This window comes from Acipenser ruthenus, chromosome 41 (assembly GCF_902713425.1).
Source record: "Acipenser ruthenus chromosome 41, fAciRut3.2 maternal haplotype, whole genome shotgun sequence".
NCBI lineage: Eukaryota > Metazoa > Chordata > Actinopteri > Acipenseriformes > Acipenseridae > Acipenser > Acipenser ruthenus.
The window spans coordinates 10,783,497-10,809,618 of NC_081229.1; the positions used below are offsets into that span (position 1 = coordinate 10,783,497).

Below are 26,122 nucleotides of genomic sequence, written 5' to 3' on the forward strand. Positions count from 1 at the left end.
TTAAAGCAGTTAGAAGTATGACATTGGGTCAGCCCATGTCAGGTCAGGGACCCTCAGACAGTACCAAGTGTTACTTTAAGTTGTCTTTCACTACAATTACATATTATATATTCTTGATAGAAAACAGCTTCAGGTATGCTATCATATTAAGCAAAGTGAATCATGTGATCTTATACATAAAAATTGTTCATAGTACACTATTATTTAAACTAACTATAATTACCACTACCTATGATTATATGTTACCACAACAATCTATACTATTTAAAGCAAACATTTTAACATGTATTTATTAGTATAGCATTATTCTGTATTTAAGCTGAAAAAGTATTAAAAATTCCAGCCCTCAATTCTGGAGCTGTGCCTATCTTGATAAGAGACTGCTCAAGGCCGACCAGTGTATCAAGTTGTACCAGATTCTGTTATATGATCTTACAGAGAGAGCACTTTACAGTATTTGTTACAGACTAAAAATTATTCAAACATTACAAATGGTTACAGCACATATCATCTCATTAACCCTTTGTGGTCCTATGTCGGACCTGGTCCGACATTGCAATTATTCCTATCCAGTCCAATGTCGGACCCTGTCCAACATCATCAAAATGACGCAAAAAACGGGTTTCTGTTCGTTTTTTCTCTGGAAAAAGTCGAGAAAACCATTCAATGGCCGAGTGGGAGCTTCAGAAGCCGAGACAAGCCGGAAAAAAAATGCCTCTCATGAATAGTCATACTTGCCCCTGGCATCACATAGGGGCGGTCATAAGGAAACAAGCTGGCTGTTACTGAATCAGCTCACAGACACTACAACAGACATTTGCAGAGCTTTTTTGAGATGTTATAGTAATAAAATAATGACTTGGATCGCATTATTGAGGAGTTTGGTGATAAAACGAGTGATCAGGAGATAATTGATCGGTATGTACGACTTCTTATTATTATATATTTCTTAGCATATGTGAAAGCTATAGCGAACGAAAGGGTGGGGCGGGGCTGGAGATGCCTAGTGAGTACTTTGTTGATATGCAGGGCCATTTAAACCCATTTGACTGTGGAAAAAAATACTTTTAAACAGCGCGTCTAAAATTAACTGCACGTGTGAAAATAAATTGGACCTGACGCACACTTAATAAATGGACTGCAAAGGGTTAATACATTTCATTTTTAAATCATCCAGTCCATGTCCAATGTTTCAGCTTGTTCCCAGCAGGACTCCACTTCTGTCTTGGGTTCAGCTCGGGCCGGCTCTGCAAACACCACAATACCTATTTTGCTCTATATTATTAGTGGGCAGACTTAATACAACTGAATCTGAATCAATCGAGGAGCCGTGAACTCTAGCCACTGAAATTCTCCATGCAAAGGAATCCAATTTCTTACTACACATAATAACTGGTTCGGGGTCACCCATGACAACCTCTGTGTTGAGATGAGCTTGTTGATAGAAAAGAGCTTCTCGAGTCGATTGTATTTCCCTTGCATTCGTGCTGAAAGCTGGCTCGCCACTTTCCCGGAATCAACGACTTTGAAAAGACCAAGCCTTTCTGTCTTTCAGCAGCCTCCTCGCTTGCGTGGTAGGCTGCTCTTTGTATCTGTCTGTCGTGTGTGAGCGACTGCCTGTGCAGTACTATTCGCGCGCGAGTGTTTTTTTCCTCCTAAAAACTACACTCTACACTCATGTGTTGATCCGGCCGGACAACATGACAGTGGTGGTGTATGTCAACCACCAGGGTGGCCTACGGTCCTCGGGGTTACATGGCCTTCAGGCTCAGAGGAAGTGGCTGTCCCTGCGGGCGACGCACATTCCCCGAGCGGTGAACTGGGCAGCGGACCTCCTCTCCAGGGAGACTCCCCTTCCGTCAGAAGGAAGGGTCCTATCGGCAGCTCTGATATGAAGAGCTCAGTAATACCTAATGCCTAATGTAGTATGAAAGGCACTCTATAAATAAATAAAGTGGAAACAAAAAAGAATCTTGGATATCTTTTCAAGATTGAACAGTATTTAAGATCCTTTAATTTGCTGGAAACAGCATCGCAGCATTGTGAGCGAGTGCATCCATGCACTAAAATGGTGCTTAGAAACACAGCTTTGAACAACACAGCAGTCAGACAGCCATGGCAGTAAAACAGCCAATTCCAGGAATCAGCCCAGTCACAATGAAACTGAAAGTCAAGCATTGTTCATTATGTTCTGAAGAACGTGCTGTATGTACGGTATAGAAAGGGGAGGGAGGGCTCCTCTTTATAAGGCACACAGTGTGGTGAAGCCTTCACTGCCTAGCTGTAGAGCGTGGGGAGCTGCTGAGACTCATCAAGCTGTGAGTGAGTATTTTGGATTGATGGTTTTTTTTTCTATTCAAATAGCTTCATTCTAAACCAGTTATTAACTTATTCATTCTAAGCCAACTCTCAAGACGCACTTGTTCTCTCTTGCTTTCCATGATCTTGAAGCCTGATATCTGCTATTAGCTGCTGCATTGCTGCTACTATTTCATATATTATGCTACTATCATGTATTATGCATTGTTTTTTGCTTATAAACCGTATAGCATGTATGAAGCATTTCTCTATATTTAAACTATAATGGATTTTCTTGTTGTTACTGCATCTTGTAAAGCGCTTTGTGATGGTGGTCCACGATGAAAGGCGCTATATAAAATTATATATATCATATTAAAATATGTACTTTTTTTATATATTAGGGGTTTTAACCTTGGCATTTTCTTTTAATCGATTAATCACCCCATCTGGACGATTCATTAATAGATTAATCACACCTGGTTGCTATAATATGTAATTGTAGTGAAAGACAACTTAAAGTAACACTTGGTATTATCGCTGGTTTTTGTGAGCATTTGTTAATTAAACATAACGTTTCTAAGTTGAAGTACAGTACTTTCACATTTCATATTAACCCTTGGAAGACAGGGGGTGCCAAATATTAGGAAATAGCTGCATACAACAACAACAACAATAATAATAATAATAATAATAATAATAATAATAATAATAATAATAATAATAATAATAATAATATAGGATTCAACTACAACAAATGACTTTGTCAAGATAATGCACTAAAGCTATTTTGATTCAAGCCGCTGTGCTTTAAAACGTTCATAACGCTCCGTATTTAGGTGAGGTAAATAAAGGAGCCTGTTGTGTAAAGGGTTTTTTATATTTTAGCCTACTGCTAAAAAAAATAAAAATAAAATAAAACAGCACCCGTTTGAAACGTTTACCGGAGAATGAAAACAGCACACACGATGACGTGTTGGTATCAGAATCTCCCTGCCGTCTGTCTCACGGCTGCGTGTGTACGTGACGTGTAAGAAAGCAAGGGGGCATTCCGAAGAGACCCGAAGAGACCCGAAGGGAGGAGGATGCAGAGATTCCACGGGATGCAGGATATTTCACAACACCTGCTACCCTAGTTTTGATACATAACAGCTCCTTACATAATGCACACACTTTACAGAAATAAATCATTTTAATATGTTCTTTTCTAGTGTACACAGGCCTGCACGAAATACACAGCTTACCCGCTGCTTTTGTCTTCTGCCGGTCAAACTTTCTTTTCTTTGCAGTATCAATTGAAGACTTCACATTCGCAATTGTATTTGTCCGCATTCTGCATTTCTAACCTCAGTATTTCTGAAAGCTCTTTGCCCTTTTCCGTAGAGTAGGAGTTTTTAAATGTTTAATACTGTTGTTTTTTGTTTTTTTAGTAGTCTACCTAAATCTGTTCTGTTTATTTCAGTACTTTCTATTATTATGTTTTTGGAGCGCATTCCATCGATTTTTTTTGATGATTAGCGCCCTCTGTCTGTTATCATTAGTCTCTCTTTTTTCCTCTATAATGTCTTAATTTGTCATCTATGAAATTCCTGCTTTTCCTGTTTCCCTAATATATTCAATGATCTTTTCTCGTTCTTGCCTCCCTTCATCTTTCCCTTTTCCCAACAAGTTACTAATGCTTGGATCAAATGTCTCCAAACTCACCAACTTCTTTCTTTGTTCAAATTTCTCACATAATGCTCCACCGTTTGGATTTTTACACTTCTCAGATAAACGCGAATATGTTTACCTAATTTAAATACATGAACACTGAGAGTAGTGTGTCCAATCCTTAACCTATCCAAAGATCTGTCCTCTTTACTGCCCAGTTCCTTATTATTCCAGCTATTAGTAACCTCTTTCTGACTATTACAATAAATCCTTCCTTGTCCTCGTGTGTCCCATCTCTCCTGCCATTCTTTAACTATTGCTTTTTTTTATATCCTGAGATCCCAGAGGAATCACCACATCAGTCTTCTCCCTTTTTAACCCATTGTTTGCTGCAAGGTCTACCATTGTTTCATTGCCCAGTATGCCAGAATGCCCAGGAATCCATATTAATTTAACTCCAATCCCCGTTATTGTACATTGCTTATATCTTCTCCTTCCTGTTAGCCACCTCTCCTTTTAAAGCATTCCTCACACTTAACGACTCTGTAAATAGTACAGCTTTCTTATTATTTGTTTATTTGTTTATTTAGCAGACACCTTTATCCAAGGCAATTTACAGACTAGGGTGTGTGAGTCAGTGGTTTAATGTGGTCCTTGTGGTTTAATTCTGCTATTTTAGTTATCGAAAATAAAATAGCTACCATTTCTGCTACAGAAACTGATAAATGGTCAGACAGCCGGGCATTTTACAGAAATCCAGTTCTGGTATACACTACGCCATTGTCACTCTTCCCGTTTTTGAATCCTTGGATCCATCTGTAAATACAGAATGCTTTTCTTATCCTTTACAAAAGCTTGACTGTTTTCAATTCCATTTTCCCCTCCTTTTTTCACTTGCTCACTCAAGTCTATACAGCAAATTGGTTTGTCCGCCAACCATTCTGCTAACACATTCAAATGAACATTCTTCACTAGATTGAGGTTCTCAATTCCTGTCTCCTTTATCCATTTCTGTATCCAAAAACGCAATGCTCCTCCATTTGTCTCCCAAATCTCCTTTTTATAGTTATTAATCCATCTATTCTCCATGCTTTTCCTAGGTGGAAATGCTATCTCTAGAGAATTAACCTTAATCCAATATTACATGTATAATACTGTCCTCCTTAATTCCAGTGGCCTCTCATTTATTAAAATCTGCAGGGCATTAATCGAAGTGGATTGCATAGCTCTTACACACCCTCTTATTGCTTTAGCTTGAATATAATCCAATTTTCTCATCTTGCTCTTACATGTTCCCACTAGTATCTGACTTCCATAATCTACTACACTCCTCTAGACATCACACTAGATTTATTCGCTCCCCAACATGTCCCTGAAACATTTCTTAGAATATTAAGCCTTCCTTTATATTGATCTGTTATGGTATTTATCTGTTTTTCCCAACTCAGCTTCTCATTAAACCTCACTCCCAGGTATCTGAATGCTTCCATTTCTTTAAGTATCTTCTCTTGGTATAATATACTTACACTCCCTGCTCTCTCCTCCCATGTGAAAACAAGGATTACCTCAGACAGCGGAATTGATCTTTTAAAGCTACATTGATTAGCCACTTTTCCAGAGTATTCACTTCCCTCCTAACTGTTTTAATATGTTTATGGCTTTTATAAATAACCCCACCAGCAGCAAACCAACCGTTACATTACAGCCACTAAAATATCATCTGCTAAATCATTATATTAAACAGCAAAATAGGGCAGCAGTGTGGAGTAGTGCTTAGGGCTCTGGACTCTTGACCGGAGGGTCGTGGGTTCAATCCCAGGTGGGGGACACTGCTGCTGTACCCTTGAGCAAGGTACTTTACCTAGATTGCTCCAGTAAAAACCCAACTGTATAAATGGGTAATTGTATGTAAAAATAATGTGATATCTTGTAACAATTGTAAGTCGCCCTGGATAAGGGCATCTGCTAAGAAATAAATAATAAAGGGCTGATAACACTTCCTTGTGGAGTTCCATTTTGTATCTCAAACCTTTCAGAGAACTTCCCCTTAATTTTCACTTTAAATCCTCTTTCCTTCAGAAAATCTCTGATCCACCAAAGAGTCCTCCCCTTTATTCACAATGTTGCCATTTTATTTCAGTGCTGTCTTTGGTGTCAGTATAAGAGCATTAATTCACCAAGATGACCAACCTCCTGTTTAACCAGAAAAAATCTGCTCAGCAGATCGTGGTAAAGAGAAAAGTTGTTTGTTCTTGAATCTTTTTTGAACAGACAGCAAAGCATGCAGGGAGGCAAGATACGTTAGTTCTGTGGATGGGGTAAAATCCAGAATGAGACAGTGTTACGCTAAATTTGGTCCCCCATGGAAATTGGTCCCCCCTGTAATACCCTAACTAGCTCATTTTAAAAATGCTACCATTCTCAAAATGTGTTCTAATGTAATTACAGCGATTTCATAATGGGGGGACCATTTTCATTGGGGAACCATTTTCCGTGTGACAATGGAACTGCAAGAACGACAATTAATTCAATTGCATTAAAAAGCAGTGTAAAACGTAACACAGACGTGAGGAGAATATTTTAGCAATCACAACCGATTAATAACACCCTGTCATTAACTCATTCCGGCCCAGAACCCTTTTTTATCACCAAAAAGCTCCTGGAACAGTCAGTTCAGAAGGTGTAAAGACAACGAAAACGATACACATAATACAACAAAGTGAGAACAACACAACACTGCTGAAAAAACCCATTGAACCCACCTTTAACTGGAACATGAGAACATAAGAAAGTTTCCAAGCGAGAGGAGGCCATTCGGCCCATCTTGCTCGTTTGGTTGTTAGTAGCTTATTGATCCCAGAATCTCATCAAGCAGCTTCTTGAAGGATCCCAGGGTGGCAGGGTGCCCATTCCGTGCAATAAACAGCTTTATTAACCCTGGAATGCTGGGTTCCGAAGATGCACATTATAATTTTATAATGTTTTAGGCTAAACATTATAACCTCCGCAGACACGATGTACAGTTTAGTGTGGGGAATTGTCTGGGTCCGAGCTCACCCGTTATCAGGGAAGTTTACAGCTAAGCTAGCTCATAAATGCTTGGGTCCAGCAATAATAAAGAAAAAGTTATGTCCTGTTAATTATTCTGTACAGTGGGTTGATGAGGGGTGAAGGGGTGGGGGGGGGGGGGGGGGAGTGGCGAGTATGTGCCACTTTCCACACAAAGTGGTGCTAGATATGCACCACTAGCAGCTAAAAGAACTACAGTAAACCTGGCCAGGTACAAATTAAATAATAATCAAAAAATAAAAAAAATACTAGAAAGATTAAAGTCAACATGTCTAATTTTATTGTTAGCCTCAACACTAGGTCTTTTTGGCGCATCACATTTATTAAATGCATTTTTCTCCACTGATTTGGCAGCTAGGCACCTGTGGTTTTTAGGCTTTTCCTAAATATATATATTAAACATCTCAAACCATCAGTAGACCCAGGGTTGCAGAAACTTATGGAGATATGATACGTTATACCTAGAACTACCACAGCTGTCATTTTGACTGTCATAGTAAAAACAGTGGGTTTGTCTTAGTGCCGCTGAACTTCAGAGCTTCACGCTTGTGTTGAATAGCTACAGGAGACATTTTCAGATGTGATTTATCATCAACAGCTGTAAAAACACTTATTTTCTCGTTAAAATTAATAGACCAATACAACGCAGGACTGCACAGCAAGTCTTAGGCGTGATTATATTAAAAAAAAAAAAAAAAAAGAGTTACTGAATAATAGTGTACCAAACCAGCTATTGCAAGACTGGAGACCGAAATTACCGATGAATAGCTAACAGAGTCGAACTCAGGCACAAGCAGAAAACACTTGTATAAAACAGTCAAACAAACACATTTCAGGCACTATTCTCTAATGCTCCACAGAGTGTCTGTGACAAAGTGGTGAGTGAATACAGGTGAGTGCAGTGCAGAGCGGATACAAAACAGACAATGATTTCCAGGTGCAAGGGTGTTTATTGATTTAATTAACAATGTCCAGAGCCTTATGGCAAACACCTGTAAATAATAATGTTGGAGTGATACAGCGGCGTGTATCACTCGGTATTTGTAATTCCCCGGGATTGACCCGTAACCAAAAGTCCAGTTTTACACACCAACACTAAACACAAAACACAAACACAGTTCTTAGTGATAGTGAATACGTGCAAGTGGTGTAATACAGTTCTCCATGAAATGCAGGGGTGAAAGTGTTTATGCTGGCTTCTGCTACAGCTCCGGATCGTGGAACTGGTAGTCTATTAAAAAACAGACGACTCTGTTTTATAGCCCAGTATTTGCAATCATAAGTCCCCTTCCAGCACCACCTCCAAGTCTCGTGTCAGCGCTCATGTTGTAACAGGTTTCCCTCACGTGTTACAAGCAGGCCGCAAAAACTGTGTCACAGATAATATCCTGAAGGAAAACAAATGATAACATCAAAACACAACATTTTTAGCCAACCAAAACGTTTTTACGCTCCAAATATCACAGGCAAGATGGGGGAACATCTGATTTACAACGAAATGATGGGAAAATACAAGTGAGGAGATCGTAATTAAAGGTAAGCACTGTCTTTGGTATGTTAAAATAAGCACACAGTTTTGACTAGATTGAACACAGAACAGTTTCGTAGCATGTGACGCTGCAGTAGTTTTATACGCATTTTAATATAATGCGGTAGTCCTAGGTGTGTATGTACGCCTGGTAGTTTTAGTGTTAAGGCATAATTCGGGGGCGCAGGTGAGGGCCTATTTCCCTCAATTCTGCTTCAATGCAGCCTTTCCCAAACACTCTGGCCAAGTCAATGTGCGCAGTTCCAGGCGCAAGGCTCACCTCGCGCTCGAATCTCATCTTTTATTCCTGACTCCAGGTACTCGTCGCCGAAACATCAGATCAGCGCCAAAACAACTTGTGTAAAAACCAGCCACTGCAACCAGCGCCAGCACTACCCAACCTCCTAGGACCCCCCTCACTTCAGTAGCAGACTATCAGCCGCAAATCCGATCCGCGCATCTGCACCCCCCACCGCCTCATATAACAGGGACAGCTACGGATGACCTGTTAAGTCTGCTGGAGAAAGACAGATTTGTAACAACTTCAACAGGTCGTCGTGTTTAAACTCCAACTGCACATTTATGCCTGTATGCAATCTCTGTGGTGACACGACTCCAGGATCATCTGCCCTCTGCAAAGGAAAAAATGACAATCTGGACTGACACACACAGCCATCAACACAGACGCCCTCACTGAAGCTCTCCACTCGCACCCTGACCAGCAGTTCATACATAAACGGGCTACAACACGGCTTCCACATAGGTATCACCAGCCTTCATTTGAAAAACCTCAGATCTGCCACACCAGAACCACAAGCTGTCTCGACCCTCATTCAAAAAGAAATTTTTTATTCATGGCTGGCCCCTTCCCCTCCCCACCTTTCCCGGAATATAGAATCAACCCAATTGGCGTAGCTACATGAAAAATATCAGGGAAGAAGTGCCCGATAATCGATCTCTCAGCTCCTCGCGTTCAATCCACCTGCAGCATTAATGCACTAATCCCCCATGAACAGTTCTCACTACAATACATCACTCTATCAGACGCCATTAAATTCATAAACACGGCAGGGCATGGCTGGCAAAAGCCGACATTACAGACACATTTAAAGTGATGCCCATCCATCCCTCTCTAAGAACAGCTATTCAGAATTTCCTGGCAAAGCGCACATTACTTTTCAACGCAATTAACATTCGGCTGCCACAGCCGCCCCAAAATATTCAAATTACTTTCGGAAGCACTGCTGGATCCTGTAAAACGAATACCATGTACCATTTCTCTTGCACCTCCTGGATGATTTCCTCCTCATATCTCCAGTATCACAACCTCCAGCTCAAGCTATCTCACAACTGGAAACGCTGTGTTCCACCCTGACGTTCCACTCTCAGAGGAGAAAACCACTGGACCCACCAACTACCTCGAATTCCTTGGAATTGCCTTCGACACAATCAAGTTCGAGGCCCACCTCCCACCCGACAAATTGGAGCATCTGCGCCAGGTCATCAAAACCTTCCAAAAAGCAAAAACAATTAAAGAAAGAACTCCTCTCTCTCCTTGGACACTTCAATTATACGATCCCCCAAGGCAGGACCTTCATATCACGTCTCCTAGCCCTCTCTACAACCATGCAAAATCTCAACACCTCCATCCATATTCCCGCAGAAGCCAGGAGGGACATAGAAATGTGGATAACACTGCTTGAAAACTGGAATGGTCATTATTTTACGACCTCAAAGCAGCTGCTGACCTCAGCCTGGCTACAGACGCTTCACACACAGGATTTTGCGATCTCTTTGGGTCCCAATGGTTCTTCGGCTCATGGCTACAGGAGATTCAATCACTCCCACCTCATCAAAAAGCATCACCCTTGCTGGAACTGTACCCCATTGTCGTGGCCGCCTCTCTATGAGGTCATCTATGGCCCCGGAAATCAATTTTGTTTTTCAGTGACAATACATCCATGGTGCACATAATCAATAAAGGGCGCTCCTCTTCCCCTATAATCATGCAATTACTCAGACGCCTAGTCTGGATATCAGTAGCAAATACAGTGCCTTGCATAAGTATTCACCCCCTTGGACTTTTCCACATTTTGTAGTGTTACAACCTGGAATTAAAATGGATTTAATTGGGATTTTTACCATTTGATTTACACAACATACTTAACACTTTGAAGGTACAAAATATTTTTTATTGTGACACAAAAGTTAATTAAACAAAAAAAAGACATTTGTTAGTTGCATAAGTATTCACCCCAATGAGTCAATACTTGGTAGAAGCACTTTGAAGGTGCAAAATATTTTTTATTGTGACACAAAAGTTAATTAAACAAAAAAAAGACATTTGTTAGTTGCATAAGTATTCACCCCAATGAGTCAATACTTGTTAGAAGCACCTTTGGCAGCAATTACAGCTTTGGGTAAGTCTCTACCAGCTTTGCACATCTGGATCCTGCAATTTTTGCCCATTCTTCTTGGCAAAATTGCTCAAGCTCTGTCAAGTTGGATGGGGACAGTTAGTGAACAGCAATTTTCAAGTCTTGCCACAGATTCTCAATTGGATTGAGGTCTGGGCTTTGACTGGGCCATTCTAAGACATTCAGGTTCTTGTTTTTAAACCACTCCAGTGTAGCTTTGGCTGCGTGTTTAGGGTCATTGTCCTGCTGGAAGGTGAACCTCCACCCCAGTCCCAGGTCTCTTGCAGACTGAAACAGGTTTTCCTCTAGAATTTCCCTGTATTTGGCTCCATCCATCTTGCCCTCAATCCTGACCAGTTTCCCAGTCCCTGCCGATGAAAAGCATCCCCATAACATGATGCTACCACCACCATGCTTCACCGTGGGGATAGTGTTCTCAGGGTGATGAGCAGTGTTGGCTTTGCGCCACACGTAGCGTTTTGCGCTAAGGCCAAAAAGTTCAATTTTGGTCTCATCAGACCAGAGCACCTTTTTTCACGTTTGCTGTGTCTCCCACAAGCCTTTTGGCAAAATCCAAATGGGATTTGATATGGGTTTTTTTCAGCAATGGCTTTCTTCTCGCCACTCTTCCATAAAGCCCAGCTTTGTGGAGTGTCCGGGTTATAGTTGTTCATGGACGGTTTTTCCCATCTCAGCTGTGGATCTCTCCAGCTCCTTCAGAGTTACCATTGGCCTCTTGGTTGCTTCTCTGACTAATACCCTCCTTACCTGGTCACTGAGTTTTGGTGGACGGCCTTCTCTAGGCAGAGTGGCGGTTGTGCCATATTCTTTCCATTTTTTAATAATGGATTTAACGGTGCTCCGGGGGATGTTCAAAGTTTGGGATATTTTTTTATAACCCAACCCTGATTGGTGCTTCTCCAGAACTTTATCCCGGACTTGTTTTGATAGCTCCTTGGTCTTCATGATGCTGTTTGTTTAGATATCTCTAACAAACTCTGGGGCCTTCCAGAAACAGGTGTATTTAATCTGAGATCATGTGACACTTTAATTGCACACAGGTGGACTCCATTCAACTAATTATGTGACTTCTGAAGGCAATTGGTTACACCAGAGCTTATTTAGGGGTGTCACAGCAAAGGGGGTGAATACTTATGCAATCAAGACTTTTCAGTTTTTTATTTGTAAATAATTTTGAAAAATATGTAGATTTTTTTCCCCACTTCAACATTATGGACTGTTTTGTGTAGATCGGTGACAAAAAATCCTAATTAAATCCATTTTAATTCCAGGTTGTAACACTACAAAATGTGGAAAAGTCCAAGGGGGTGAATACTTATGCAAGGCACTGTAACTTTATTATTCCAGCTCGCCACACACCGGGTGTCCTCAATAACGCTGCCGATGCTTTGTCCCGTTTAGAGATCTGGAAATTCCACAGCCTGGTTCCAGCAGCAGATCCCTCACCACTCCAAGTCCCCCCCTTCAGCTGTCTGACATTCCGATAAACTTTATCCAACCTGCTTCAGTCGGCACAGCAATACATGGCTGCAGCTCAGGCTCCATCCACCAGAACTACCTACGCATCAGCATGGGCAGCCTTCTACAACTTCTGTGCTCAGAATCGGATCCTGCTTAATTCATTCAATCAAGAAATCCTGCTAGCATTTATAGTCGTTCTCAAAATGGCTCCATCCTCAATCCGGTCATCAATCTCCAGCATCCAGTACCAGTACCGCCTCAAGTCCCTTTCATCTCCTCCCTTTCTTTCAGTTCCAGCAGTATGCCTAACGCTCCGAGGGATGGTAAAGAGCTTGCCTGCATCCTCTCCAACTAGACAGCTGATAACATTGGACATTCTCTCCAATCTGATCAATACATTGAGAAGCGGCTGCTTCAACCCAGCTGATGACCTCACCATGGAAACACTGTGCTTAACAGCATGTTTCAGATTCATGCGATGTGCCAAGTTCTCAGTTCCATCAGTGAAGTTTTCCATCTTTAGGCATTCATCACTCTGACTTGTCACTGGTCCCTGACAGCCACTTCCTTCTATATCTGAGAATATCCAAGACTGATCAACTTTGGCAAGGGCAACTTATTCAACTTTCAAAAATTGACTTGCCATTATGCCCGTTTCCATCCCTATCTAAATATCTAGCCACAAGGAACTATGCTCCCCCATCAGACCCGCTGTCCACGGATGTATCCAGGACACTGGTTCTCCTCTCATCTATCTGTACTCACCTCAAGGGCAGGCTTGCTCCCTCAATTCTATACACCACACTCCTTCAGGATAGGAGCAGCTACCTCAGCAGCAACCACAGGAATAAACCAGCACCTTATCCAAAACATGGGGTGCTGGTCTTCTGCAGCTGTAGAGACCTACATCAGTTTTCAGTTCCAATCCAATGGAAACCTCTGCGCTCTCATGGGTATCTGTTTCCCAGACCGAGCGTGGAAGCTCCTCTAGGTCCTCCGAGTAGAACATAAACTATTTTTGTGTCGTCTGCAAATTTAACAAGAAGTGCGAGTCTGTCCTTTCTGTCTTCTAACACTCAGCCCTTATATGCACCCTGTGAATAGTGCCTTGTGTAATTTTTGTGTAATTTCCCCTTTAAGAGCAGCCTCTAAAAACGTCTCTCCATGTCTCTCACAGGAGCTTCCTGTTTCCTGGTTTGGCAGCATGTTCGAATGCAGACTGGCTATGTAGGAAAAAACTCACAACAAAAGTGTTTTAGGTTTGCTTCATGTACATGTAGACTGTTTGTTACAATATCATTTACATGATTTTCATACCCATTCTTGAATTTGCAGTAGTTCAATTCATATTAACCCATTTCATGCAGGGACTATGCAATTAAAGGTCGGTTAACACTTTGGACAGTTTTTGTCAGTACTGTATGTTTCTCACATAGCTGTGTTATGTGTCAGCTGTATCTTTTTTGTCCCCCGTGCAGCTTCTGCGTAGTTTTACTAATCAAGCTGTTTATTGCATGGAATGGCAATTAAAAGGTGGGTTTGGTGGGTTTTTCAGCAGTGTTATGTTGTTCGCACTTAGTTGTATTATGTGTCGAAACTGAAGGTTTTTGGTGATCAAAAGAGGGTTCTGGGCCGGAACGGGTTAATGACAGCGCGTTACTAATCGGTTCTGACTGCTAAAATATTCTCCTCACGTGTGTGTAACTTTCTACTCTGCTTTTTAATGCAATTGAATGAATTAAAATGCTGTTCCGTCTCGTTCCGGCTTTTACCACATCCCTTAGTTCTGAGCCTCGTATACAGTTAACATCAGTTCTTCTATTGTTTTGATAATGGTCAAGGACCAATCACCTAATACCCCACCCACCTTGTTACTAAGCAGAATGTGAAGAAGCTAATGGAAATTTCAATTAGCTCATGTATTTAATATTGATAATAAAGAAGCACCAATCCAACATGTTTAGACTACAGAGACACCACTTCCATTCCAGTACAAACCAGCCCCTTCTCAATTATGTGTTCTTATTAGCAGTTTGCTGTTAATGGGTTCACTTCTTTCTGGAGGAAAGTTCATTGCATGATTCCCACATATCTGTACAAGGTTATCAAAACCTTACATCATTCACTAAACTGAACTGAATCAAACAAACTGAGTCAGTAAAGAGAACTGAACTGTGCATCAACTTGAGGCTTAAAAAAACCCAGCAGAAGCCAAACCAGATTCTTAATCAACTCACTTTGCCAATTTTAACTCAACTCAAATACCAAACACTGAGCACCTGGCGTTTTTATGAAATCACATGACTTGAGCTAAGTGTTTTGTTATCCCAAGGAACAATACTTCTCAAACAATCAACAAATCTGCTCACTATTTAAAATGTAAATAACATTCTGTATGTGCTCAATGAGCTACTGATGTAAAACTTAGACTGTTGCGTTTTCATTGCGTATCAGTATATATTAAAATACTCTTTTTTTTTTAATTTAGAAGTCACCAATTTGTTTTTTTGTTGTTTTCTCCCCAGTAGTGTCCAATTATTTTTGTTTAGCTCAGCCCACCGCTACCACCCCCGCACAGACTCGGGAGAGGCTAAGACGAGCACACGCTGTCCTCCGAAGTGTGTGCCGTCAGCCGACCGCTTTTTTTCACACTGCAGAACATGCAGCCACCCAGAGCTACAGCGTCGGAGGACAACGCAGCTCTCGGGCAGCTTACAGGCAAGCCCGCAGGTGCCTGGCCAGACTACAGGGGTCACTGGTGCGCGGTGACCTGAGGACACCCTGGCAGACCTAACCCTCCCTCCCCCCGGGCGACGCTCGGCCAATTGAGCACCGCCCCCTGGGAGCTCCCGTCCACAGTCGGCAAAGGAATAGCCTGGACTCGAACTCGCGACGTCCAGACTATAGAGCGCATCCTGCACTCTACGGGAGTGCTTTTACTGGATGCGCCACTCGGGATCCCCGTATATATTAAAATACTTGTCTGAATTTTGAATTCATTTCCAACACCATCAGCGCTCAGGGTTTATCATCCGATTCTGAGGTGCTTGGTGTGTGCAACTGACCGCAATCAGACTTTACCCAGTCAAGTTATTTTAGTTATGTTTGGATCAGCATTTATTTTTATTTTTTGAGTAACAAAGTTCTGTAGAAGGCAGCTATTACCTTGCATTTGTTTTTTCGTGTTTTGAAATACATTGATGTAATATACCCAAGAAAAATGTTTTGAGAGAGAAAATCACAAAGTGTGACCAAGCAGCAATCCAGCTACAGTGCCTGGCACCTTTGTAATAGAATCCAGACTTGCAAGCCACACCTTTTTCTGTCTTTCCTGTACAAAGTAGGGTTAACTTTTTCTCTTAAATACAGAACATTTCCTGTTAATGTCATGATATTGATTTTATATGAGGGGCTTAAAAGTATTGATGAAAAGTCAATAATTATAGAAAAAAAACCTACAAAAAAAACTAAAATTGAAAAAATAAGTAATGTTTTGTTCTAAAAAAGCCTTTTTTTTCTTTTAGGGTCACGCATAAAAAGACACCTTTAGTGACTTTCAGAAATTACTGCAACCATCTCTATCTACAGAGTAAAAACTACTTCAAAATGGGAAACTACCCTTCGGAATATCATGGATGCAAATGCTACAAATGCAACACGTCGTTGCCACCATGTAAAACATGGGATGATTTAAGCAAAAATACTTGTGATGGCCGCCGTGTCTATGAATATAACAAAGGTCAGTACTACAGAGAAGTTGGACGTGACGGACGCTATGAATGTCCAGACTGCTTCTGGAAACCTACGAGGGAAAGAGAATTAGCAGAGAAGAGGAGACAGGAGGAGAGGAAGAGGCAGGAAGAAGAAAGGAAGAGACAGGAGGAGAGGAAGAGACAGGAAGAAGAAAGGAAGAGACAGGAGGAGAGGAAGAGACAGGAGGAGAGGAAGAGACAGGAAGAAGAAAGGAAGAGACAGGAGGAGAGGAAGAGACAGGAAGAAGAAAGGAAGAGACAGGAGGAGAGGAAGACACAGGAGGAAATAAATGAAAAGCTACAGTCTTTGTTAAAAGAAACAGAAAAGTTTTGTTGCAAACAAAAAGTGGAGAACGACATCCTTCACCAAATTGAAGGAGAAACAAAATCTTTTCAGATTAGCTTGAAGAAGTTTGAGCAAGAAAGGAGAGAAAAGAAGAGGACTTCCAAAGAAGACTTGCTTGAAATTCTTTCCACTAAACTGAATACAGACATTTCTAGCTTTGAACTCCAGAAACTGTCCTTTGAACAGGTAGACGAAACTGTTCAGCTCTTGAGGGAACTTTTGCTTGATTGGACCAAAGAAGCTCCAAGCCAGAACATTTTGGAGCAAGTTCAGGTGTTTATTATAGAACTGATTGTAGGATCCTGGGCAGTAGATAAGGACACTTCCCTGATACTGCAAGTGGCATCTGAGTTGCATGATCTCATTCAGACAATTTCAGACTCAGCACAGAGTATAAACGAATGCCTTAATTTGACTCAAGCCTTGTTCAATTTATTTCAGTACGAATTGGATCCATTTACAACCCCCAGCAATGCAGTTATGTCACACCTTGCTACAAAATGGTCTAAAGGAGGCATTCTAATTAAAGACACAATCTTGTTGAACTTTTTAGAACCTCTTTTAAAGAACCTCCAAGACTCAATTGATGGCAATTTGTCAACTAATTCGGAACAGATTTGTTTTGAGTTACTGATAAAAAGAGCCACAATTTACTGGAAACACTGCACTGACATCACAGAAAAACTATGTGGACTTGTCCACACCCACCTCTGGTCTCCATCAAATGTAATAGAACTTTTGAGGATTTTAAATGATAAACAGGTGAGCGGAACTTTAATTCTGAAAATCCTACATTTGGTTGAAATATACCGTGTTTCTGACAAATGGAAAGACACAGAGGGAAAAACATTAACTCAGATAGTTCAACTTGACACTCCAGAGATTGCTGTCAAATATCTGGATAGTCTAGGGACTCGGGATGATGCAAAAACTCTTGATGAAGTCCTCAGTGAAATAAGAGAAGGAAATTGGATCGATGAAATCATGGCTAACAAAATCCGTGATATCATTACACATGTCCAAGATAACCTTAAGGAGAAGCCAGCCCTGCCTAAAGGTGTTACATTGAAGACCTGTATAAATGACTATTTGTCAACTAACAGACACATCTCCAATGAACTTCAGGAGTTGCTCGAGCTGCTAAGTAGATCTTTATATGAAGTTAAAGGATGGTGGCCTCGTGTCACCCAGATGGTCAGCTGGACTCTCTTGGCATTGACAGATTCTGGTAAACTTCTAGAAGTTGCTACGGGAGAGGGGAAGTCATGTGTTATCGCAATGTTTGCAGCTTTCCGTGTTCTGAAGGGGCAGAAAATAGATGTGGTGTCCAGCTCCTCAGTTTTATCTCAGAGAGATGCAGAGAACTGGAAACATTTCTACAGTCTCTTTAGCATCACAGTGGACACAAACACCGACAAAACTGAAGATGAAAATCGATATCAGTGTTATCATTCTGACATTGTGTACGGGACAGTGGAGGCATTTGCTGCCGACTACCTCCGTCAAAATTTTGAGATGAAGCAGATATTTCCTGAACCTCGATTTCAGTGCATTATAATGGATGAGGTGGACTCTCTACTGGTGGATCGAGGTCTTCAGTTCACTTACTTGTCGAGTGACATGCCTGGCATGCACCACCTTGGTCCGATTCTTGCTATGATCTGGAGTTCTGTTGGCCAGCACGCTCCAATTGGAACTAAAACACAAACCTTCCTGAGGGGTCCCCCTTTACCCTTCTACACGGTTCTTTATGAACGGACTGATATTGAAGATCCCATGCAGGTTCTAGAGATAGCTAAACAAAAGGGATTGCTTCCTCCTGGATTTACCGAAGACTTATCTGGGAATCAGAACACTCTAAAAAACTGCTTAAGCACCATAAATCAAGAAACAATGCTAAAAATCGTAAGTGCTATAGAGGAATACATTCCATATAAATGTGTGCCATACACACTGGATGACAAGGGCATTCTGAAAAGGTATTCCGATAACGAGAGTTTGGAAGAAACTGATAAAGAAATCCCAGATCTCCCTGTTTTAATTACCGAATGCGGTTTATGTTGTGCTCTTTACGATGCTGATGAAAACATCAGTAATGCTGTAGCAGAGAAAGTAAAGGAGCACATCCAGTTTACTCCCTGTGATATAAATACAGATGCTAAACTATGTGTCCCGGGCTTCCTTAAAAATCTGGTAGAAAAGAAACTCCAGACATGGGTGGACAATGCCTTTGTTGCCATCCAGCTTCAAGAAGGAAGAGAATACTTGGTTCAGGGTAAACAGATCTTGCTTGTAGACTTCAAGGGTACAGGCGTTGTAGAATCAAACAAGAAATGGGGTGACGGTCTGCAACAGTTTCTTGAAATGAAGCACCACACTAAAGTGAGCACCCTCTCCTCCATCACCAACTTCATCTCCAGCCTGACATATTTCAGCATGTATAATGGACAGATTTATGGAACGACAGGCACGCTGGGAACAGAATCGGACCTGCAGTTCCTACGAAAGCTGTATCCCAGACTCTCTGTCTGTAGAGTTCCAACATTCAACAGAAAGAAGCTGTTTGAAGTGCAAGGCCTGATCAAACCCACAAAAGAGGAATGGGAAAATACTGTCTGTTCAGTGGTCCAAAAAAACATAAACCCAACTTCCTACAGGAAAAGCAGAGCAGTGCTGGTTATTTGTGAAGATATCAACAAGGCTAAAGATCTCTATGAACTCATTAAGGATCAAGTACATGGCCAAGTCAGACAGTATTCTCGTAATGATGAACAACATGGTGATATCAGTGACTTTGTTATGAAACCAGGAGATGTAATTATAGCTACAAATTTAGCCGGCCGTGGCACTGACATCAAAGTGTCCAAAGCGGTTACAAGAAACGGTGGCTTGTTTGTTGTTCTCACTTTTCTTTCACAAAATGCAAGAGTGGAATTGCAGGCATTTGGAAGAACAGCTCGCGGAGGGCAACCTGGCTCTGCACAGGTGATCGTCTGTTCAAGCCACATCCCTCCTGTTCACCAATCCGCTGCAAATATTGATGAGCTTAAGGATTCCCGAGACTATATTGCCAAACTGAAGGTTGAACGGATCATGGAAGATGAACTGCCTGAAGTCACTCTGAGAGAGAAACTGTTTAAGAAGTACTGCTGTATTCTTCACGGAATGTACAACAATACAAATGAAGAAGATAAAAAAGTGGCAGTAGCCACCATGAATGAATACTGGGGGACATGGCTGCAGATTAAATCTAAAGAGATTGTGGAACTTAAAGAACAGGAACTCCTGACAAGCCTTGAAATTGACATGAAACAGGCTGAAATTAAATCACAAAGCAGCGAGTCCCCTTTATCAAGTATTTACCACTATATTAAATTTGGTAACAACTTGCTAAGTGCTGGCAAAATTGAAGAATGTGCCAAACTCCTTCAAAAAGCCATGGATTTAGACTCTACTTGGGCAGCTATTGCTTTCTATAATCATGCTTACTGCACACTGAAACTAAGAAAAGAAAACTACCTGGAGCAATCCATAAAAGATCTTGAGAAATCCAGAGAGTCCCTGAAAATGTTTAAGGAACAGTGTCTGTTAACAGTGTGTCTACTGCAGCTCTCGTCATCACCTTCCAACACGGAAAACAAAACACAATTTCAGAATAACATGCACATCAAACTCCAGGTGCTCGATTTCTTTGAGACAAACATATTGAAGTCAATTGAAAAGCTGCAGAAGATCAAGGCTGGAAACCGTGATGCTGTGGCAGTGGAGTCTAGTGTATTCTCTCTTGGTACAGAGAGAGATACAGATGTAAGTGAGGAATTATATGAATTCTTTAAAATAGGTCTGCTCAATGTGTTTTCTGTAGAGGAGAAACCCCGCTTCTGCTGGGAAGGTCTCCTGGTGTTCTTACTGGGAATAGTAGAAATTGTAGGAGGGGCACTTCTAATCGGCCTAACGGGCGGCACGCTTTTTAATTTTGGCATGACACTAGTTAGTGAAGGGATATCTGACTGCATAGATGGGATAACATCTATGGTCACTGGAGAATTCAGTTGGACATCTTGGTCAATTTCCAAAGCCATCTCCATTGGAGTGTCATTGATTGGCAGTGGAATTGGGAAGCTTATGAAGAAAGGTTTCAAAGGTTGTAAAACGGCAATAAAAGGATTTGTAAAAGATTTGAAAGGGTTACCAAAAATGCTAAGTAGAGAAGTGAGGGGTGGATATACTACAGTGATGAAAGAAAACATGAAAAATGCTTTTAAATATGCAGGCAAAGAGATGGTGCAGCAAACAGTTATGTATGGAATAGGAAAAGCAGAAGAGGCTGTTCTGAATGCCATTCTAAAAACAATAGAGACAAAGATTCAAGAAAGCATGCAAAAAACTATGAGACAAAAAATAGAAGAGAATCCGCTGAGATGCACAATTGACCGCTTCGTTCTGTCCCAGTCGAAATACCCACAACAACTGAAGCTGGTGTTAGACCCCAAGAACTGTAATTCTTTAAAGCATGTCTTCAGTACTTTTGTTAATGCAATTCTGGGACATAACTACAGCAGTCTTGGGTGTCAAAATCAATGGTTTTCTGCTTTACTTAATGTTATAGGAAAAGCTAAAACTGAGGTCCAAGGCAAAAAGCAGAATATTCTATGCATTATAGAAGCTACTTATTTAAGTACACTTTGTATGGAAGCAATAGAAACTGTATCCAGCCTTGTCAGCGACTTTGTCACCAAATTAAATGGCGACATAAATGACTTCTTGAAAGAAAAGGAAAAGCAAACATTGAATGCACATGATCTTACTGAGGAAAATAAACAAAGCCTAAAACAATTACATGATCTTACTGAGGAAAATAAAGAAAACCTAAAACAATTACATGATCTTACTGAGGAAAATAAAGAAAGCCTAAAACAATTACATGATCTTACTGAGGAAAATAAAGAAAGTCTAAAACAATTTAGGGAAACTCTCGCTGATTCTATGTCTAAAGAGCTTGCAGCTCTCTTCATACAATCTTTCCATCAAATATTTTCAGGGCAACTTGTAAAATTAGGTCAAAATGCAATTAATCAATATGCAAGCAAGTTCATAAGAAAACATCTGAAAACCGACAGCACTATAGAGAAGTTAAAAGCTGGGTCAGCATCACTCTACATAACATACATGTCACCTGAAACTGCATCGGAAGAAATGCACCCAGCCGATAAAGCATATCTAGATAAATACATTGAAAAGATTAAACAGCCAGATACAGAAGGCTCTGTGTTGGATTTAAAGATCTTATCAGAAGCGACAGGCACACAGGTAATTGTTTTGGAAGTGAACAAGAATGGGGAGCTCCAGAAAAAGCATGTTTTTGAACCGAGTTCTACCAGCCCAACCAACACAATAAGCCTCGTCTACCACCCAGCTAGCAAAGACTACCCGGGAGGGCATTACGATGCTTTAATAAATAATGAAATCTGTGAAGTCAGGAGTGATGGGAAAAGCTGCATGTTTCATGCTTTCGCACAAGCGTTGGAGCCTGATGCAGATGACTCTCAGCTCTCTCACAGTGCAATGTATCTAAGAGAATTAGAAGCTACAATGCTCCGAGATGGACCGTTTCGGTGGAATGGTTTCCTAGAGAGAAAAATGCTGACAGAGAAAATCAGGGGAGGGGATTGGTTCATGTCTGTGGGAGCTGTAAGTTTATCAGAGCAGATAGAAAAATTGGCAAAACAATACAGACCTAAAGAACTGCAAGCAATCATATCTAGTAAAATAGGAGAAGTCAACCAGTACAAGGAAAATAAAAAAACTCTAGCAGGTTTTGGAGCTCTTTTAAATGCGGATCACCAGCCTCCTTTATCCTGTGTACTGGATGCTTGTAATGTTGATGGAAATACAATTAGTCAGCTGGCTAAAGCTATGTTGAAAATGGCCCTTGGAAACACAGACACAATTGAAATGACACTTACAAATCAAATCATGCAGGTAAAAAAAAACAAAGGCTCTGGTCTGCTGACCGTGATAGTGCCATATGATTTGCACATGGGATTCCTAACAACTGGAAGTTCGCATGTTGCAAAAAAATTTCGTGGTAGACTAACAGGCTACATTAAAGAAAATGATGTTGTAAATGTCTTTAAACATGTCTTCATTGGTAGCCAATCCGAGGTTACCCAAAAAATGATCAATTCATCATTAACTCCGTTAAAGCCTAATGTTATTAAACAGATAGATGCAGCTACAGGCACCACTCAAAGTTTTAGGAAGCAACAACACAACACACAACTTAAAACTACAAACATGAAGCTTCTCCAAATCTTTCAAGGAAACCTCAACGGAATCATGACCAATGATCAGTTTCAAGAACTAAAGACTTATATTAATGAAGAGCGTTATTTGAATAAAGACGACCCGTATTACACAGACCTTTTAAAACACATAGGATATACTGGGGAATAAACGGGTCTTGGCTTCCCTCTAACTTTCCAGGAGTCGATCAATGTTAATGATACCGAGGAGCAAAGCATAAATTTTAGAGAGGTTTGTGAATGGGAAATTACTGTGCATGTAAGGTGTATGATATATACATCAGACACACTGAAACAACAATGAAAACACCTACACTTATCACACCAAGTAGGAAAGATGCTGAAATTAAGAAATCAAGTTGCATGAAATAATTTTAATTTCCATATCTGATGTTGATAGACTAAAGCATGCCTTTGTTTCCTCAATGAATTATTGCAAAGCACTTTTCTCTGGTATCACAGAACATGTGGAGTCTCGCTTACAGCTCGTTAACAACACTGCTGCTGGAATTGCTACTAAAGTCAGAAAAAGTTAAGATATTACTCCTGTTGTGGCCTCTTTACACTGCCTCCCTGTGCAGTACAGAATTCATTTACAGATTTTGCTTTTAATGTGCAAGACCCTTAGATTAGCACCCAGTTACTTCCAGGAGTTAATGACCCCATTTACTTCAGACAGCACTCCTAGATCACAGAATGTGGGGCTGCTGGTTATTCCAGGGCAAATAAAAATAACACAGGAGGGAGGAAGGGCATTTTCTTGTAGAGCTCCTAAATGCTGTAATGCTTTCATTGGTTGACAGGGAAGCTGGGACTTTTACTGTCTAAGTTGAGATTCCATTTTTATTTATTTTTTTACATATTTTCTTACTGTTACTTAACTCTGTGGACCAACTGTGGGCAGTTTTGTGTGTGACATGCCTTGGGACCCTTATACAAATATATTGTGATTATTACATTTTTTGTATATAAGCATCTTTATAGTCCTTGACATTGATTGTGGCGAAACCTCCCAAAAAACACTGGCAGACTGCCATCAAAACATTTGAACAAATCAATCCAAGCCCTGCTTAACAAAAAAACCCTATTTCTAAATAAGACTGACCATAATCAGAACCAGTGCTATCCATCTAGCATGTGAGCTCCAAGGATTCAAGCCTAGCACCCAGCTACACAAAGCAATTCCAGCATGGTCGTAACCAGCCTCTCAGATCACAGGATGCAGGGCTGCTGGTTAATCATTCTGTAAAAAGAAACAACAGCAGAGGAACTGCTTAAAGTTCCTAACCCATGGCATGTTCGGCACTCTTCTGTCAGGGACGTTTGGGATCTTACTGTTCTTAAATCTAGATTGAAAAACTTTTTTTTACAAAATACAACATTTTTATAAATTGTCCCTTTGTCTCGGTCCTTCCAATTTGGGTTTTATAAAGTGTTGTACTTGACTCTAATTGACTGGATTAATGGTTTCATTTTGTGTGAAGCACACTGAGGTCCTTGTTAAAACATAACCTGACCAGTAGCTTGCTGCAGCTCAGTAGAGAAGGAACTTGCTTTACATCCCAGAGCTACAACGCTCAAGTCAAGCTCTGAGAATTGCACTGGTGTGGAGTTGGGAATCTCCATTGTTAATATTATCTTTATATCTCACAAATAGCGTTTGCCATTCCCACTGATTTCAATGACAAAGACTTTGTTTATACCGTGTTACGCAAGCCGTATACTTTGGGAAAACTCAGCTGTTTTGGATTTTGTTTTGGATTTCAATAACAAACGCACTGCTTTATACTGTAGGAATCGCTCTTACTAATCCACCAATCAGCTGTTTTCACCTCGTTACCTTGCCATTCACATAGATTTCAATACAAAAGGCAGCACTTTACTGTAGTAAAAGCTTGACAGATCAATCAATCAGCTGTTTGCACCCCTGTACTGTACCTTGGCTATTTAACCCCTGTAGCAGTGTCAGGTTTATTTACAGTTTGAAAAAAAAGCACTGACTGCAACAGCAAGCAAGCATGGCTGGAAAGACAACATTGATGAACATCAGCACGAAAATCCAGTGTAAATAAAATGTCTCTGTTAGATGCCCTTAAGCTTGCTTGGAACTCTGTCAGTCATCAACTGCTGGAGACAATGTGGAAATGGACCTGATTATGGACTGGGGAAGGGGATGGGAATGCTCTGTAAATTAATGTGTGTTTGTAAACTGTGTTACTCTTCTTCAGATCTGTTAACGTTCTCTCTGTGTTCTGCTGCTTGTATGATTTCGAGCTGAAAGACTGCTTGTGTGTGAGTGCGTCACTGAGGGGGGTGGGAGCAGGTCTGACATGACCAGTCAGAGATAGGGAGTGTTGGACCAATCCGTGAGGAAGGGGGAGGGACTTGGGTGTGTGTGGAGATGACAATTTGAAAGAGAGAAGCGGGATCTGTCACCAGGAGTACTGAGAGTGAAGAGAGTTTGTGAGTGAGAGGAGAGGAATGAGAGCCATTGTTCACTAAAAGCTAAATTAAATAATAAATACAGCGGTTTCCTACTGCTTTGAACCGCAACTGTTGTCTGTCTCATTACATCCTGGAAATCCTGCAATCCAGTGACTTTTTTACATCTTAATTATTGGATTTCATCAGCAATAAGATCCAGCAATAAAGGAGGAATTCAGCACTTTAAAGCGTTTCAGGCAATGAAAGATACTGCAACCTATCACTGAATGAAGAATGACCAAAAAAAAACCCTATTGGATTCTGAAAGTCTACATTAGAAGCTTGTGTTTGTCCTCAGAGTTGCAGGCTTCCACGTGCAAGAGGAACACGCGTTTCTCTCCAGCCCCCTCAAGAAGGAAATGACTTCTTTCCTCCCCCACCCAAAACAGACCAGGCCCCAATTTCCTTATATTCTTATACAGGTAAAGTACACCATCACAAGAGGTACAGAAACAAACAATGCAAGAATATTAATACCTTTTTAGACAAACATTTCAGAGCCAGTGCAGTGTGCAACAAATCTCCCGATAACCAACCTCCACTGGATAAACCCAGACTCCCCAACCCCACTGCTCCACCTCTGCAGTTAATTACAGATGCCAGTTTCTTCCTATCATATGCCTCTTCCACAGAATCCTCCACCAGAAATAAGGTAGACTGCTCAATTTCTTTCTGGTAAACACGCTAGAACATGAGCAGCTGTGAATCGGATTCACTCACTGTTGACATGCCAGAGCTATGAACATGCTCTTTTTTCTTACCTTTCACGCTATGATTAAATGATTGAAATG

General features: G+C 40.9%; 1 protein-coding gene across 1 annotated transcript; it reads left to right on the forward strand.

Moving 5' to 3' along the window:
* Positions 1-2,288: 2,288 nt before the first annotated feature.
* LOC131708972 (uncharacterized) lies at positions 2,289-25,496 on the forward strand. Its single transcript, XM_059010472.1, has 2 exons — positions 2,289-2,318; positions 15,969-25,496. Exon 2 carries the CDS (start codon positions 16,051-16,053, stop codon positions 22,996-22,998), a length of 6,948 nt encoding a protein of 2,315 aa, XP_058866455.1. The 5' UTR covers positions 2,289-2,318; positions 15,969-16,050; the 3' UTR covers positions 22,999-25,496.
* The last annotated feature ends 626 nt before the right edge of the window (positions 25,497-26,122 follow it).